Source organism: Parasteatoda tepidariorum, chromosome 5, assembly GCF_982258835.1.
Source record: "Parasteatoda tepidariorum strain Cologne lab strain chromosome 5, Ptep-v5.0, whole genome shotgun sequence".
NCBI lineage: Eukaryota > Metazoa > Arthropoda > Arachnida > Araneae > Theridiidae > Parasteatoda > Parasteatoda tepidariorum.
Genome location: NC_141759.1, coordinates 18,803,102 through 18,817,112, shown reverse-complemented (window position 1 = coordinate 18,817,112; position 14,011 = coordinate 18,803,102). Strand labels below are relative to the sequence as shown.

Genomic DNA, 14,011 nt, shown 5'->3' with positions numbered 1-14,011 from the left:
CTATTCAATATATGTAACGTAAGTTACTGACTTGCATGTAATGTAAGTTACCAATGTGAAATGAGTTCATTTCTTTTGAAAATTGGCATATAAACTAAATAAGATGTATCCAGTTACAATAACAAAGTTTAAATAAATTAACACTGCCTTAGGATATTAATTTCATTGAAAATCTTTGCATTAAATCATTTTATTGGGTGTTGGCATTCATATGTTTTCAAAGTTGGACGAAATCTCTCTACAAGCTAATGGTGGCAAGAAGAAAGTACAAGCACGTTATCTTCTTCATTCAGTTCGAGAAATGTACCAAATGTTTATGGGAAAAAAAATCGAGAATGTAAAATTGGAAAACTAAGTCCTTTGAGCTCCGTCCAAAGCATGTCTTGCTTAGTAACAAACCTCCCAGAAATGTTTGTCTTTGTAAGTATCACGAAAACTTCGGATAAGCTGCTGAAACCTTCAGAAAATTCCTTAATGTTCCATCTTACGCAATTCTTCAGAAAATTATTTTTATGTTCAGAAAAAACAGATGAGTGCTGGTCTGGAGAATGTGTGCCGGTGGATATCAAAAATGTTCACATCTGGTCAGATGGGCCAAGGAGTCAGTTCAAGAATCGATATATAACTCCGGTCTTACCTGTTTTTGAGATTCATCATGGAAAAATATTGATGTGGAATTATTTTGCCACGTCACACGGCAAGAGTCCTGTTGATGGGACAGGTGGATCTATTAAAGTGTAAGAAATGTCGTGTAGTGGAAGTGTAAGAAATGTCGTATTGAAAAGAAAACATATTGCCATCAATGCCTCTGAGTTTGGGGCAGCAACACAAGAGCATTGAACAAAAATAAATATGGTAGAAATCACACCAGAAGATATTAAGAAGCGTCAGAAAAAGTTAATCTGTGTAGTCTATTCTCAAAAGCTCCACAGATTAAAAACATTAAGCGAATCCCCCATTTAAAAGTTCAAGAAGGTATACTAGAAGGGCTTTTTAAGTGAAAGATGTTGAAAAACAAAATGATGAATCCAAAATAAAAGCTGGATATTGGTATATGGTTAGATACGAGGAAATGTTATATACTGGTGTGGTAATGTCTGTTGAAGAGCAAGAATTTAAAGTCAATGAAATGGCTGCTGTGGGAATCTATTGGAAATGACCAAGAAAAAGAGATGAAATATTCTACCAGAAAGAAAGCCTGGTGAAAAGAATTGAGCCCCTATACTAGTTAATAACAGAGGATATTATAAGTGTGCATAGTAATGTCTGAATTAAGTGTGTAAATCAAAAAGTTTTTGAGTTTACTTCATGTACACTTTTTCTCCCTTGCACTATACTGTTTAAATATGTTAATTTGCATTTGTACATTATTGGAGTAAAAATTTGATGCAAAGGGAATTTCGTAACGTAAGTTACTGTAACGTAAGTTACCCATTTAAAAAATCATATTTAATTTAACTTTTGAAATAAAATCTTAAATCTAGGCATAATAAATATTTAAACTTGTCAGTAAAATGATACATATAATCTTAATCAATTAACATTTGTATAAGAACAGAATTTTGCCTTCAAGCATATTGCAAATTTATGCCATTCCTTTTTCAGTAACGTAAGTTACCACACTAGTTTTAGATTTTTACACTACTTAAATTGAAAAATATTAATTATTCTAATTAGGTTCCTTTTGGTTTTGATTGTAATTTTAAGAAATCACTTTATTTTAGATTGTATATTAGTATTATTTGTTTGCTTCTAAGCTCTCAGTGCAATAAAGTTTCTGTGAATGTAACGTAAGTTACCATGGAATAGCCCTGCTGCATTTTTGCTTCTCAACTTCGATATAAATATACTCTTATCTCAATTTCTCTCAGTTTCATACAAGGTTCACGAGGTTCTTAAAATTCTGGAAAAAAAGTAGCAGAAGTAATGAAAAAGAGATGCATTTTTATCGGTTCACTCTCATCACTATATTTAGTATTTTCAAATAAAGATAACTAACTGTGAATTCAGATGGTTTAATTTTAAAGAGAAAGCTAATAAAAATAAAATGTAACTTTTTTTATCACAGTATTGACGCCATTTTATGAATTTTCGAATACCATATAATCCCGGTTACTATTTAATTATCTTAAAAATAAATCTCTGTTAACGCGCATTGTGGTATGGTGTTTTCATCCATTCCACTTGTTTCCTACACTTCGCCTAAAAAAACAAATTTTACATCTCAGCCACTCTTTTATGGAACTAATCAATGATTTTGAGATATTTTTATCCTTGTTAATATTTAATTATCTTATAGATAAAAGATCCTAGTTACCACGTGCTTTGGTATGTTTATCCCCTTTCTCCCGTGCCCTACACTTCCCCTAAAAAATTATTTTTACATATAAGCCACTCATTTATTGAAATAACCGATGGAATTGAAAAAATATTTTTTTAAACTTGTTTTCATTAATACTAGTTACATTTAATAAAATCTGTTTTTCGTTCTTTTTAAAGGTACAGCTGCGAGCGTTGGTGGCATGATGATGCTGATGTTCAAAAGTTTAAGAATAGTCAGGGGAAAACAGGGACTTACCTCTTACGACTAACAGACTGGTGTAAGTAGTTTTCTATCTTATATTTTATGTCACTAAAATATCTTCTCACAAAAATTCAGAGCACTACACTTCTAAAACTCGTCAAAATGGCCGAGAATGTAATAAGCGAGACAACAACCTCTATGTTATCCCGCCAGATGTCGCTCGTCTGAACGAAAGGCATAGAACTTTCTTGATGTAAATGAAGAGAGTCAGTTGGTATTGTCTGTCGGAGTAGTTTCTAAGTGAAACTGATAATCTTAGTGATTAAGACTCTAAGTGACTATAAAATTAGTTAATTGAAATATGTTTCTGTGTGAAACTGGAACCTGTGTGGTTCGATCTCAATTGTTTAAGAGTCTGTGTGACTCATGTTATTATTAAAGAATAAGCATAATCATTAAATGTCTTGATTGACTTTATTAATGGTAACCAAGGCATTTACATTTATATATATATATATATATATATATATATATATATATATATATATATATATATATATATATATATATATATATATATATATATATATATATATATATATATATATATATATATATATATATATATATATATATGGCCCAGCTTCCCTGTTCCAGAGCTCTACCATGACTATGCATTTAATTTCAATAATTAACAGAAAAAGTTGCTAATTTTAATAAAAGTTTGAATTTTATTAGTCATCTCTTTTTTCATTCGCTCGTGGCAACGCTGAAGACTCTTCAGTTTCAAGACTATGAATTCAGCAGTCGGACATGAAAACTAATTTAAGATTATTAATGATAAAACGATAAAAAAAATTAATTTTCATTTTTTAATATTTACTTATTAAATCACTTATATATATATTAAAATATTAAATTAAAGATATCGAAATAGTATAATAGAAGACGTGTTTTTGTTCTATTAACAAATACTTTGTTTTACCGCATTTAAATTAACTTTTTTCAATAGTTGAAACAACTTTATACTAACAATTCAAGCGAATAGATTTTAATTTAAATTATGTAAGATTTCATTGAAATCTTTTGGCTTGAATTAGTAAGATTCGAGTTCAGGGTTACTTTTATGTTTCGTTTGATACGAGATATTTGACTCATTTCATAACCGCATTTACTGAGATCGAAAGTGAAATGCGATGCGTCAGGTAAAATTGTCTACTGGCACTACAAGAATCTGTGCCCATTTCAAAGATACAATTACTAGCGTCGGATGTGGAATTCCTAAAGGCCATTTTACGAAATGAGGTTCAGGTATACCTACCGTCATTTCGTAGAAATCGTCTGACACATTCATTTGGAACGAATTGACCTCAGGAAACAGAATCTCGTTTTGAGTTTTTATGTTGCCAATTTTTTATGCAGTAATTGAAGATCAATTTAATTCTTTGGAAATAAAAGCTAACACTCGTGGGAGAATAAAAGACAATAAAGTGTTTATCGTTTATTTTATGTTCTTTTTTTATTTTAATTTGTAGAGATTTCTTTAAATTGATATATTGTCCAGTGTAGTTCAAACATTTAAGCAAGTTGAAAGAATAAACTGAAAGTAAAATATTTTAAATCTATTTTATATCTTTATCAAAAACTATTATTTGAAACCAAACATAAATTAAAACGATAATTAATTCCGAAATAAATCAAAACTTTATCGTTTGCATTTTCATCCCGTTGCCAGATTTTGTTTTCATAGATCCATTTCTCACGACCTTAATCATATTTTTCTCTGAATAAATCTAAAGAGGTAGGATTTTCATTTCTCATTTGAGTTAGTTGATAGAGTAAAATTAATCTGGCGTTTACTCTGAATTAAATCATAGTCTAAATTAGTCGTTTGAAATTTGAAAACAGAAATGATTACGATTATGTGATGGATGGAATCCAGTTTCTTTCTCACTCGGAAAACGGTCATTCTTTGCAGATATTTCCTTCATGGTATTGCCAGCGTACGGTTATGCGTTAAATTGCTTTTTCAAGTATTTTAACAAATTCGCGATTGCAAGGATTGGTTTTAATGATAAAAATGTGAAAAATTCTATCAACACGTCGAACCAAGCAGGTAAACCTAAATAATTGTATTAATTTTGTAGTAAAATTTACTCAGTAGTTTTTTTGTTTTTTTTGTTTTGTTTTTTTAACAAAAATGTAGGGTGATTTCATTATTCACGAATGCCATATTTGAAGATTTTAACCCATTGTTCTCCGCAGTTGCCCATGAGGCGCTATCTACTGCCATTGTTCTAAAAATAAAAAAAATTCATAACTTGCTTAAGCACGTTATTTTAAGAATTTTAAAAATTATATAAAAATATTGTATTACATATTTTAAATGATATGCTTCTCATATTAATTCAAACTGCATCTTGAAGTAATCGAAATTCAAAGAGTTAAAAGTTTATAACTTAAACTCAGTTAAAAGAATTTGTACGATTCTAATAATTTTTTTATAAATAAGTGTTGGTGTCCTTTACACTCACTCATATTTGGAAACTTTTCGAAACTTTTAAAAAAAAAAATCTTGAAAATTAAAAACCAGCTTTTACGGACGTAATATATTATCTACAGTACTACATCATAACCAGTTTTTAAATTCTTTTTTTTTTTTTTTTAAATTATCTGATGGAAGTTACTAAATTTTGGAGTTGGTGATATCAAGATTTGTTTTCATAAAAATTATTTTAACTACTCGATTTTAATTGAGTTATGTATTTTTCAAGTTTGCAAAAAAAAAAAAAAAATCCAAATGGTAAATTTAACAAATAGCAATGAACCTTTAAAATAGTTTTTATTTTAATTTTAAATAGATTATTAATTTTTAAAAAAATGAAAAATGCATTAAAAAAAATTGTACGAATTTTAAGAAAAATAATAAAAATAAATCAAGATTTATAAAAAAAAAATTCATGCCTTTTAGATTTATTTATTAACTCTTTAACTTACTAAAAACTAAATATTCTGTATTACAAGATTATTTTAAGCATTTGACTCTAAAAATATGTTTTTAATATGTACTAAACACTAATAATGTACTAAAAACGAAGCATTTGTATACAGTGTAAAGGTGACGTCATTCTTCGCTGTAAATTTTTCTTTCTTACTTTTAATTATTCTCTACTTTTAGAAATGCTCATGTCTCATAATAACACAATGCATACGAACTACTTTGTAAAATCTAATTAACTAAATGAAATTTTGATTAAAATCTTAAGAAGAGTAAGTAGGAGATCTTAATCTTAAGAGAAGATCAAAATCTTAATCTTGCAAGATTTTATAAAAGCTGGTGCAAGCTATAACTTCAAATTGGAAAATTTTTACGCAGAGGAAATGCAGGTCTGTTTACTTTCAATGCTTTCAAGGAAAATTTCTTCTAGTGGTAGCTAAATTTATATTTAAATGTATGATTTTGATTTAAAGTTATTTTTCCACTCCACTATATGTGAATGATTCAAAATTTTATGTAAAACGTCACATGGTCTCGTATCTCTGGGGGCCTCCCTAACAGAGCGGTATCACCTGCCGAACGCAGTGCTAAGCGTGGAGGTAGCGGGTTCGGCTCCCACAGTTAGCCTGGACGTATCTTCCTGCTGCCCTTTCTCTGTATTGTGCTATCTGTCCTTCTATTTGACAACGGCTTATAAGCCTAAATTGAGCACACAAGCCTGCAAATATATGTAATTCCAATAAGCAATAAATAAACCCAGATCTTTCGCAGGAAAGGCTTTTGAAAGGTTGATAGAATTGCCTAATATTCTGAAAGCTTTTGTTTTTAACTGCATACCTCTCAATAAATTATTTTTCAAAAAGCTTAAGAGTTATCAGCCCTGTTAATGAATCACTTACAGTTATTGCAATAACGAATGAGTTGTTTCTTTTAAAAACTGAGTTGAAACAAAATAGTTTTGATATCACTTTAAAAATAAACGTACTAAAAAACGTACTAAAACGTACTAAACGTACTAAAAGAGAAAAGATTAAAAAAAAAGGAATCACACGCTCTAAACGATGTTTCAGGCGCGAATGCTCATTTCTCTTAACTCTAGGGCTAATACAATAGATCGAACAAAGAAGTCTCCTTTTCTCCCACCGAAACCAGTCTTAAAGAGGGACCCCGCACCCCTACTTGAAATAATCATACCTCGTTACCATAGTCCCCGCCACCCCTCCAGACGAATGGCGGACAGAGTACCTATCGTAGACAAACAGTAGAAATTTTCTAAAACATGTTTCTGCCTGTCTCACATGCAAAGTGTTAAACACGGTAATATTATTAATATTTTATTGTTCGTTATGTAATTCAGAGTCAACCGTTTTTGTCTTAAAATACTTAATAAATTAAGTCATAAAATAAAACTCTTTAAACATTTATCGAATGAAACATCAGTTGATTGAAATATTGTCAGATGTTCCTAGCAAAGCTGTCAACTTAGATGATAGCTGACGAACTTTTTTTAGTGGTTGCAACATTTTTTTAATATATAAATCTTTTTTGAAAAGAACAGATTTACCTTTCCTGGCTAATCACAAATTCAAACATATTTATATAAAATACAAAAATTAGGCAGTTAAAATTTTAATTGTTGGCGAATTAGCTTAATTCTATGAAAAAAATTCTTTAAATTTTTATTATTTTACTCTACCACTACGTAAAATCTTCTCAAACAACAGTACAAGTAGGTACCTAAGTTATTATTTAATTTCTTCACAGATACTGATTAAGCAAAATCTTCTGAAATACACGACAATGATTGAATACAATATTACTTTTACCTAAATCTCATGCACGCACAGTACCTTAAAATGGTATTAAGTACTATATATGTAATGCAGAGTGTATAATACGAGGCTTTCTATACCAATTTACAGCTTAACCCTTTCGCGCCGACTGTCACAAATACGTGCCAGCATAAAACCATATCAATCAGGGTAAAAAGATAAAACTGGTAATCAAAGTAATTCTTTAACAGTTTATTTGTGGTAGGAGTTATAATTGCTTGATTTAATTCACCATTACTTTGTTCAAAATAAAACTAGTTATACTTTGAATTAACATTGATTATATGTATGATTAAACTAACAATAATTAAAGTAAAAGCAAAGTAAGTCTGTCAAATTAGCAACGACTACATTTAAGTTACCGTTTTTTATTTAATTACAACTTGATTCTGATTTTGCACGAATGCTTTTCTGAATCATCCGTCCCCAAGGGGTTAAGATAGATACTCTTATTAATTTTAAGACGTATGAAATCGTTCATTCACACAAAGAGCCATAAAAATTCAATTTTCCTGTTAAAAGATTAATTTCTGTAGTTAATGGGTAATAATTCATGGAAATATTCTTTTTTTGAAAATCCCCGAAATTCCATGGAATCTGTCTAGTATCATCTTTCAAAGGGAATCGAGATGGTTAAATTTTGATGACTTTCAATTCCATTAAAAAAAAAAAAAAATTCTTGCAACTAATTCCCTTTTCAGAATCCCTAAATAAGAAGCAACACCTCGAGTTTGTGTGACTTTTCATGATTTAACTTCTTGAAGAATTGCGACCGTAATGGCCAATCTTCAACATCCTAATTGAGGAAACCTCCCACCTTTAAAGAATTTGCCCTAATATGCTAAATAAGTAATCGAAGAAAAAAATAAGAACTGTTAAATATTTTGGGGACCAAATAAGTATATTGTTATATTGAGGACACAATAAAAAAAAATTAATGTTATTTATGTATTCTCCATAAATATATTTATGTATTAACTAAAAAATTATTTTGCAGAGTGCTAATTATAGTTAAATATTCAAAACAATTGAAATAAATTCAGAAAATAAGATTGTAAACGTACCTGAAAGCCGTTTCTATTGAAAATAATCCGATATTTTTGTCTGTTTATTCCTTTTTTTTCTTTTTTCTTTTTTTTTTTTTTTTTTGACTGCTAAGTCAACCAACAAAGAATGCATTGAGTCCCAAAGCACGAAAATGATTTTCGTTTGTGAAAGGTGCCTCCCCCCACCCTCTCTCTTCAGGTGTTTAAAAAATTCTCTTTCAGATGTTAATGTTATACGTATGGTCATTTGTGACTCATGAACAGCTTTTAACATGAAGGAAATGAAATCAGATAGGTATGGTCAGCAGGTGGTTAGCTGTAAGTCTTCTCTTGTCAAAAAAAAAAAAAATGGCAAAAAATGATAAAAATAATTTTTTTTTTTTACCTTATTTGAAAACCAATAATATAGAGTTGAAATTTGAAAAATAAAAATCATTTTACAGAGGTTTATTGCTTCAGAGAATATCGTAATATTGTGAGGAGGATAACATTAATTCATATGCAAGCTCGTCGGGACCAAGAAACATAATCGTAATAGAGGGAGTTATTGTTGTATCGGACATCGTAGTAGCGAGAGTTCACTATATATATATATATATATATATATATATATATATATATATATATATATATATATATATATATATATATATATATATATATATATATATATAAGAAGGAATTAATAGCATTCTACGTTGAATAGCCGAATGAACTAGTTTGTATTCAATGACACCTTCATTCCATTAAAAACACTCCATCATAAAAAATAAATAAAAATTCCAGTTATGCAATGCTTCCCATAAATGTGTAACAATGGGCTTTGCATTCATTTATTCGCTTGAAGGCATTCCTCGAAAAGAATAAACAAAAAAATAATACACATTCCAGTAGCCCTTCTACAAAATCAATCAACAAAAGGGCCAGCACAAAAAACTATTCCAATATCTTTTTAAATATCATGTCAAACGATTATTATTTATTATCGTTTGATGATGCGTTCTTTGTTTGTTGAACCGTTAACTGTTCTTTTTTTTTCGAAATCGAATTGATATGAGGAAGGAAAAAAAAAAGAAATAATGGTTAATGATAATCGTATAAATTTTGTTTTGTTTCATTTCATTTATTTATTTTTGATTTGATAATCCACAAAAGAAATAATCGCATTTTATTGTCGATACAAAATGACTTTATATTCATCTGCTTTAGTGATAATTCATCTCCTGATAACCACTGGCATAACTGTTACGGTCTAATACTGTTTGATTTGGTGTTTTCTTTATCTTTTCTGACCTTTGTGTTTACTTTCATAAAGTGAAAAACGTTTTATATAATTTTTTTAAAAAAATAAGCAGTTCTTATACTTGTAGTAATATCGACAAAATGCTTCCTGTAAAAACTTTTCATTTGTCCCGTCTTTTTAATACGTTGAATGCCACGCTAATTTTTCATGGCAAACTAAATTTGCAAATATTTGACAGATTTCGCAAGTTTTTGAATAGGTTTAGCATGACATATCTGGAAAAAGTTGTGAATTATATAAGTCTACGAATTGTTTACAAATAGTGAAGGATAAAAATCTTCTTAATTGAATTTATTAAACCAAGAATAACAATTAATAAACTACCACTTGAAAATATTTATTCGCAATCCGGAGCAAGTTGGCATCTCTGGGTATATAAATAAAACTATTTTTGTGTATTCTATATTGCATTAATTTCATCAAATTCATTTTAGTAACGATAATATTATAAAAAAATTAAAAATTTACTCGAATAATTTGTTTTTAATATTCTTGGCTTCGCCAGTCACCGGTTACCCTGGTAGCTCTACAAATAAACTCAGTGCCGGTCACCGGTGACCCTCATGGCATTCAACGTGTTAAAGAAGTAACTATCGCTAACTACTGTTTGTGTAAACATGACCTATAAAGCGATATAACTTTTTACCTTGATTAACGCAAGCTGACCACTGTCTGGATAAATTTAAAAAGTGGTCACTAAAAGTTCACAGGATTAGAAGTGTTGAAAGTTTCAATTTCAATTTGATTTCGTGAATTCTGATGGTCAGTTTTAACACTAATAGTTCATTTACAAATATTTTAGTGGATGGGTTTTAAACCGGTAACCTTTACCGGTTTAAAATTTCTTTCTTGTAATCACCCTGTTTACACGATTTTGCCCTTTTTGACAGACTTTTTTTTTTTTCTTCAACGACAACTAAGAATTTAAATTCCATAATAACAGTGAAATTTTTTCATTTCTGTACAATTTTTTCAGTTAACCTTTTGTTACAGATGGAATGTTCTTTTTATATATATTTTTTCTGGCGTTCTAATTACACACAAAAATACATTCTGGCATTTTTTTTTAATTATAAAAAAACAGTCAAATAGTTCTAATTAAATAACTTTAAATAAGTGTAAATTAGTCAGTCAAACAGTTACTAAAAAAATCTGTTAGATTATCGGAATTATATTTGTACTAAAATATAAAATCCGAGAAAAGTAGTCTGAAAAAATATTTTTTCACTCATATTCAAACCTTCATCAACTTTATCTTTGTTAATTAAATAAATTTCAATGATAAATAACTGTTTCTCGTAACTCTAAATAAGTGAAAATTTGTCCGTCCAATGGTTACTAAAAAACCTGTTAAATTATCGGAATTATATTTGTACTGAAATATAAATTCTAAAAAAAGTAGTTCGAAAAAAAAATTTTTTTCATTCATATTCTAAATTTTTATCAAATGTTAATTTTGTAAATTAAATAAATTTCAATGATGAATAATTATTTCTCTTAGATCTAAATAACTGTAAATAAGAGCAAATATAAAAAATTATTGTTTAGATTTGCGCCTTATTTGGAAGATCTAATAATCCATAATATTTATCTATTTCTTGGAAGAAAAGTACACCTATATTTAAATAATATTTTTCACTTTATTTTTACCAGAAGAAATTATTCTTATGACTCGTGGGAACTCGGATGTCGTGAGAAAAGTAAATAAAAGTCTGTTTGACAGATTGGTTTATAAGGACGCACCAAGTGGTCCTGGTCAGTTCCTGTCGTTGAAACTCGTATTTTTAAACTCATGAAAATATTTTCACTTTTCAAATCTTTTTTAAACCTTAGTTATTTCAGTAAAAATAATCAACATGTTAATCATATATTTAATTTTTTTATGATGGTATATCTCTGTAACGTGTTAACGACGTATTTTGCCAATTTTTTCTCTCCGGATTTAGATGTTTTTTTAAACTTCAGGATACAGAATGGCCATGGTCTGAAATATTTTAACCCCAAAGTACACGATAGCCACAATCTGTAAAATTTTAACCTCAAAATACAGGATGGCCATAGTCTATAATATTTTAAAAACTGATAGGAAAAAATCGAGGAAACGTAATGTTTAAGTAAATTCTTACATTCCAAAGAATATTTGTAAATTAAATATTTGTGCCCAAGTTTACCAATGGAGTTCTTAAAGTTATAGCGAAATTAAAACTTTTAGAATTTCCTATGAAACCATGAAGCATTTGTCCCACTTTTTAAATTTTTCCGGACTGGAAAGGGAAGTTTCCTAATCAATCGAAAACCGTAGAATATTCGTACGCACAGTAATGAAACTCGTTTTTAAAATAATTCCTTTTAAAAAATCAAGCAAATTTAATATTCATCATTGATAAATTTTTACTATTTAATTTGATAATGATCAAAAAAATGTTGAATTGTACTGTATACAAAGTTTTAGATCATTTTCAACGAAATAATTTTTACTGCCTACTTGACCGATTATCAGCAATTCTACAGTCGTTGTGATCGAAGTTAAACAAAAGTTAGTATTTTTTATACGTACATGAACACTAATACATATATTTCATCCTTAACATACATAAATATATATTTTATGAACACTAATACATTAATATCTTTTTTACTATTAATTTTTTGCTTAAACTAGTATTCTACAAACAAAAAAGATATACCAATTTTGTTCAAAAAGAAAATATATTGTTGATCAAAATGAAGTTTTCTTACAATAAATAAGTTATTAAATTATTAACTTGATTGTACAGTAAATTTTTGAAAGAAGATGCGATTATATAAATTTTTTGTATTCTAGACATTTATTCAATAAAACTTTCATTTGATTGTTTTAAATTAAGTCAAATATTTTATTTATTTTTTAAGAGAAGCAGAGAAATAAGTCAACATCACAATTTAAAATGTTAATTTTGTTAACTCCAGTTGATTTACATGTACCAGCATATTTTTTTTCTATTTTTCTCTCAATACGGTAAAAATTTAGCCTTATTTACAAAAAAGTCAAACTTAAATTTTATTTTGCAACAACTTTCAATTGTGAAAACCCTGACTTTTTTAAAGCTTTATAAAAAAGCTTTTCTTAGAAATTATGATAGGAAATAAAAAGAAATAGCCACTTAGAATTAGCGAATATGTAATAATAAACCATTACATTAATATGAGTATTTTTCATATACAGACAATTTTTGCTTACATGGTACTAAATATTTTTTTTTTTTTTTTACAAAGTGTTCTATTTTTAGAAAAGAAAAGTGGTAAAAATATTTGCATTAAATATTGTATAAAGTATATACTTGGAAAAAAAATCGGTTGTTCGCTTTGATATATCATTACTATAAATATTCTTGTTTGAATCTTAAGAATCTACAACTTTAATTTGTCAGTGCATATCAAATTAAAGAGGTAAGCAATCGAAACACCAATCTGCCTAGAAAGTAATGGTGGCTGGCGAGCAATGCTGACTATCACTTTGTAGCACACTTTTTTAGATAGTAGTCGCGCATAAATAATATCATACATGAGACTACAACTTCAAATTTAGTTCGCGCAGTTTATTTTTTATTTTTTTATTTTTCCCCCACCAAATTGTACATTATCTGGGCTGCCAACTACTACGCTCTTTGGTAAAATGTTTCATAGAGCAGTAGGCAATTAAAAAAGGAATTTCCAGAATATGTGGAAATTTTGCTGCGATTTTAAAAGTTTTCCTGTCAGGTTGTCAAAGTTTTCCTGTCCTGTTTTCTTGTGGTTCAAAGTGGTTTTTGATATGAACTTTTGAATTGTTTACAAGTAGTGGTGTGAAAAATAACTTTAAATAATATTTACAAAACTATGAATTAAAACAAAAACTTAGCTACCACGTAATTTTTCCCAGAACGCGTAGAAAGTTGACAGCCCTCAATAATATAAGATACATTGTACAGTCTCAGCACAACATCATGAGATAGGTTCTTTTGATATAATATTTTCTCAAATAAATTTATTTAGTAATAAATACATTAAGATGATGTTTAACCTTAGTCGTTATTGAATTAAAATTATTCGCTTGTTATGTATATGTTACCGGCAAAGTATTAAATGCCGACATTGTATAGAATGCCGGATGTTTTGGGGCAAAGTATGAAATGTGAGAAGTATTACATACTTTTCCTAGGCATTGTATAAAATGCCTAGGCATTCTATAGAATGCCAAATGCTATTTAGCAAAGTATGAAATAAACGTCCTGATGAGGTTATTATGTAAATGATGTGCATGTTACTGTGAATGACTGAAATCGGTGG

At 28.6% G+C, this 14,011-nt stretch overlaps 1 protein-coding gene across 4 annotated transcripts in view; it reads left to right on the top strand.

The window, feature by feature from the left end:
* The window catches only part of LOC107436800 (uncharacterized), a 192,043-nt gene that overhangs the window by 150,654 nt on the left and 27,378 nt on the right, over window positions 1–14,011 (top strand). For 3 of the 4 annotated variants that reach the window (XM_087163482.1, XM_043048995.3, XM_087163484.1), the window contains one exon: window positions 2,500–2,600. In XM_087163482.1, coding sequence (XP_087019608.1) covers window positions 2,500–2,600 — 101 coding nt within the window. Of the gene's footprint in view, window positions 1–2,499; window positions 2,601–4,479; window positions 4,641–14,011 lie in introns of those variants that run through there. The other variant, XM_087163483.1, reaches the window with a different exon arrangement.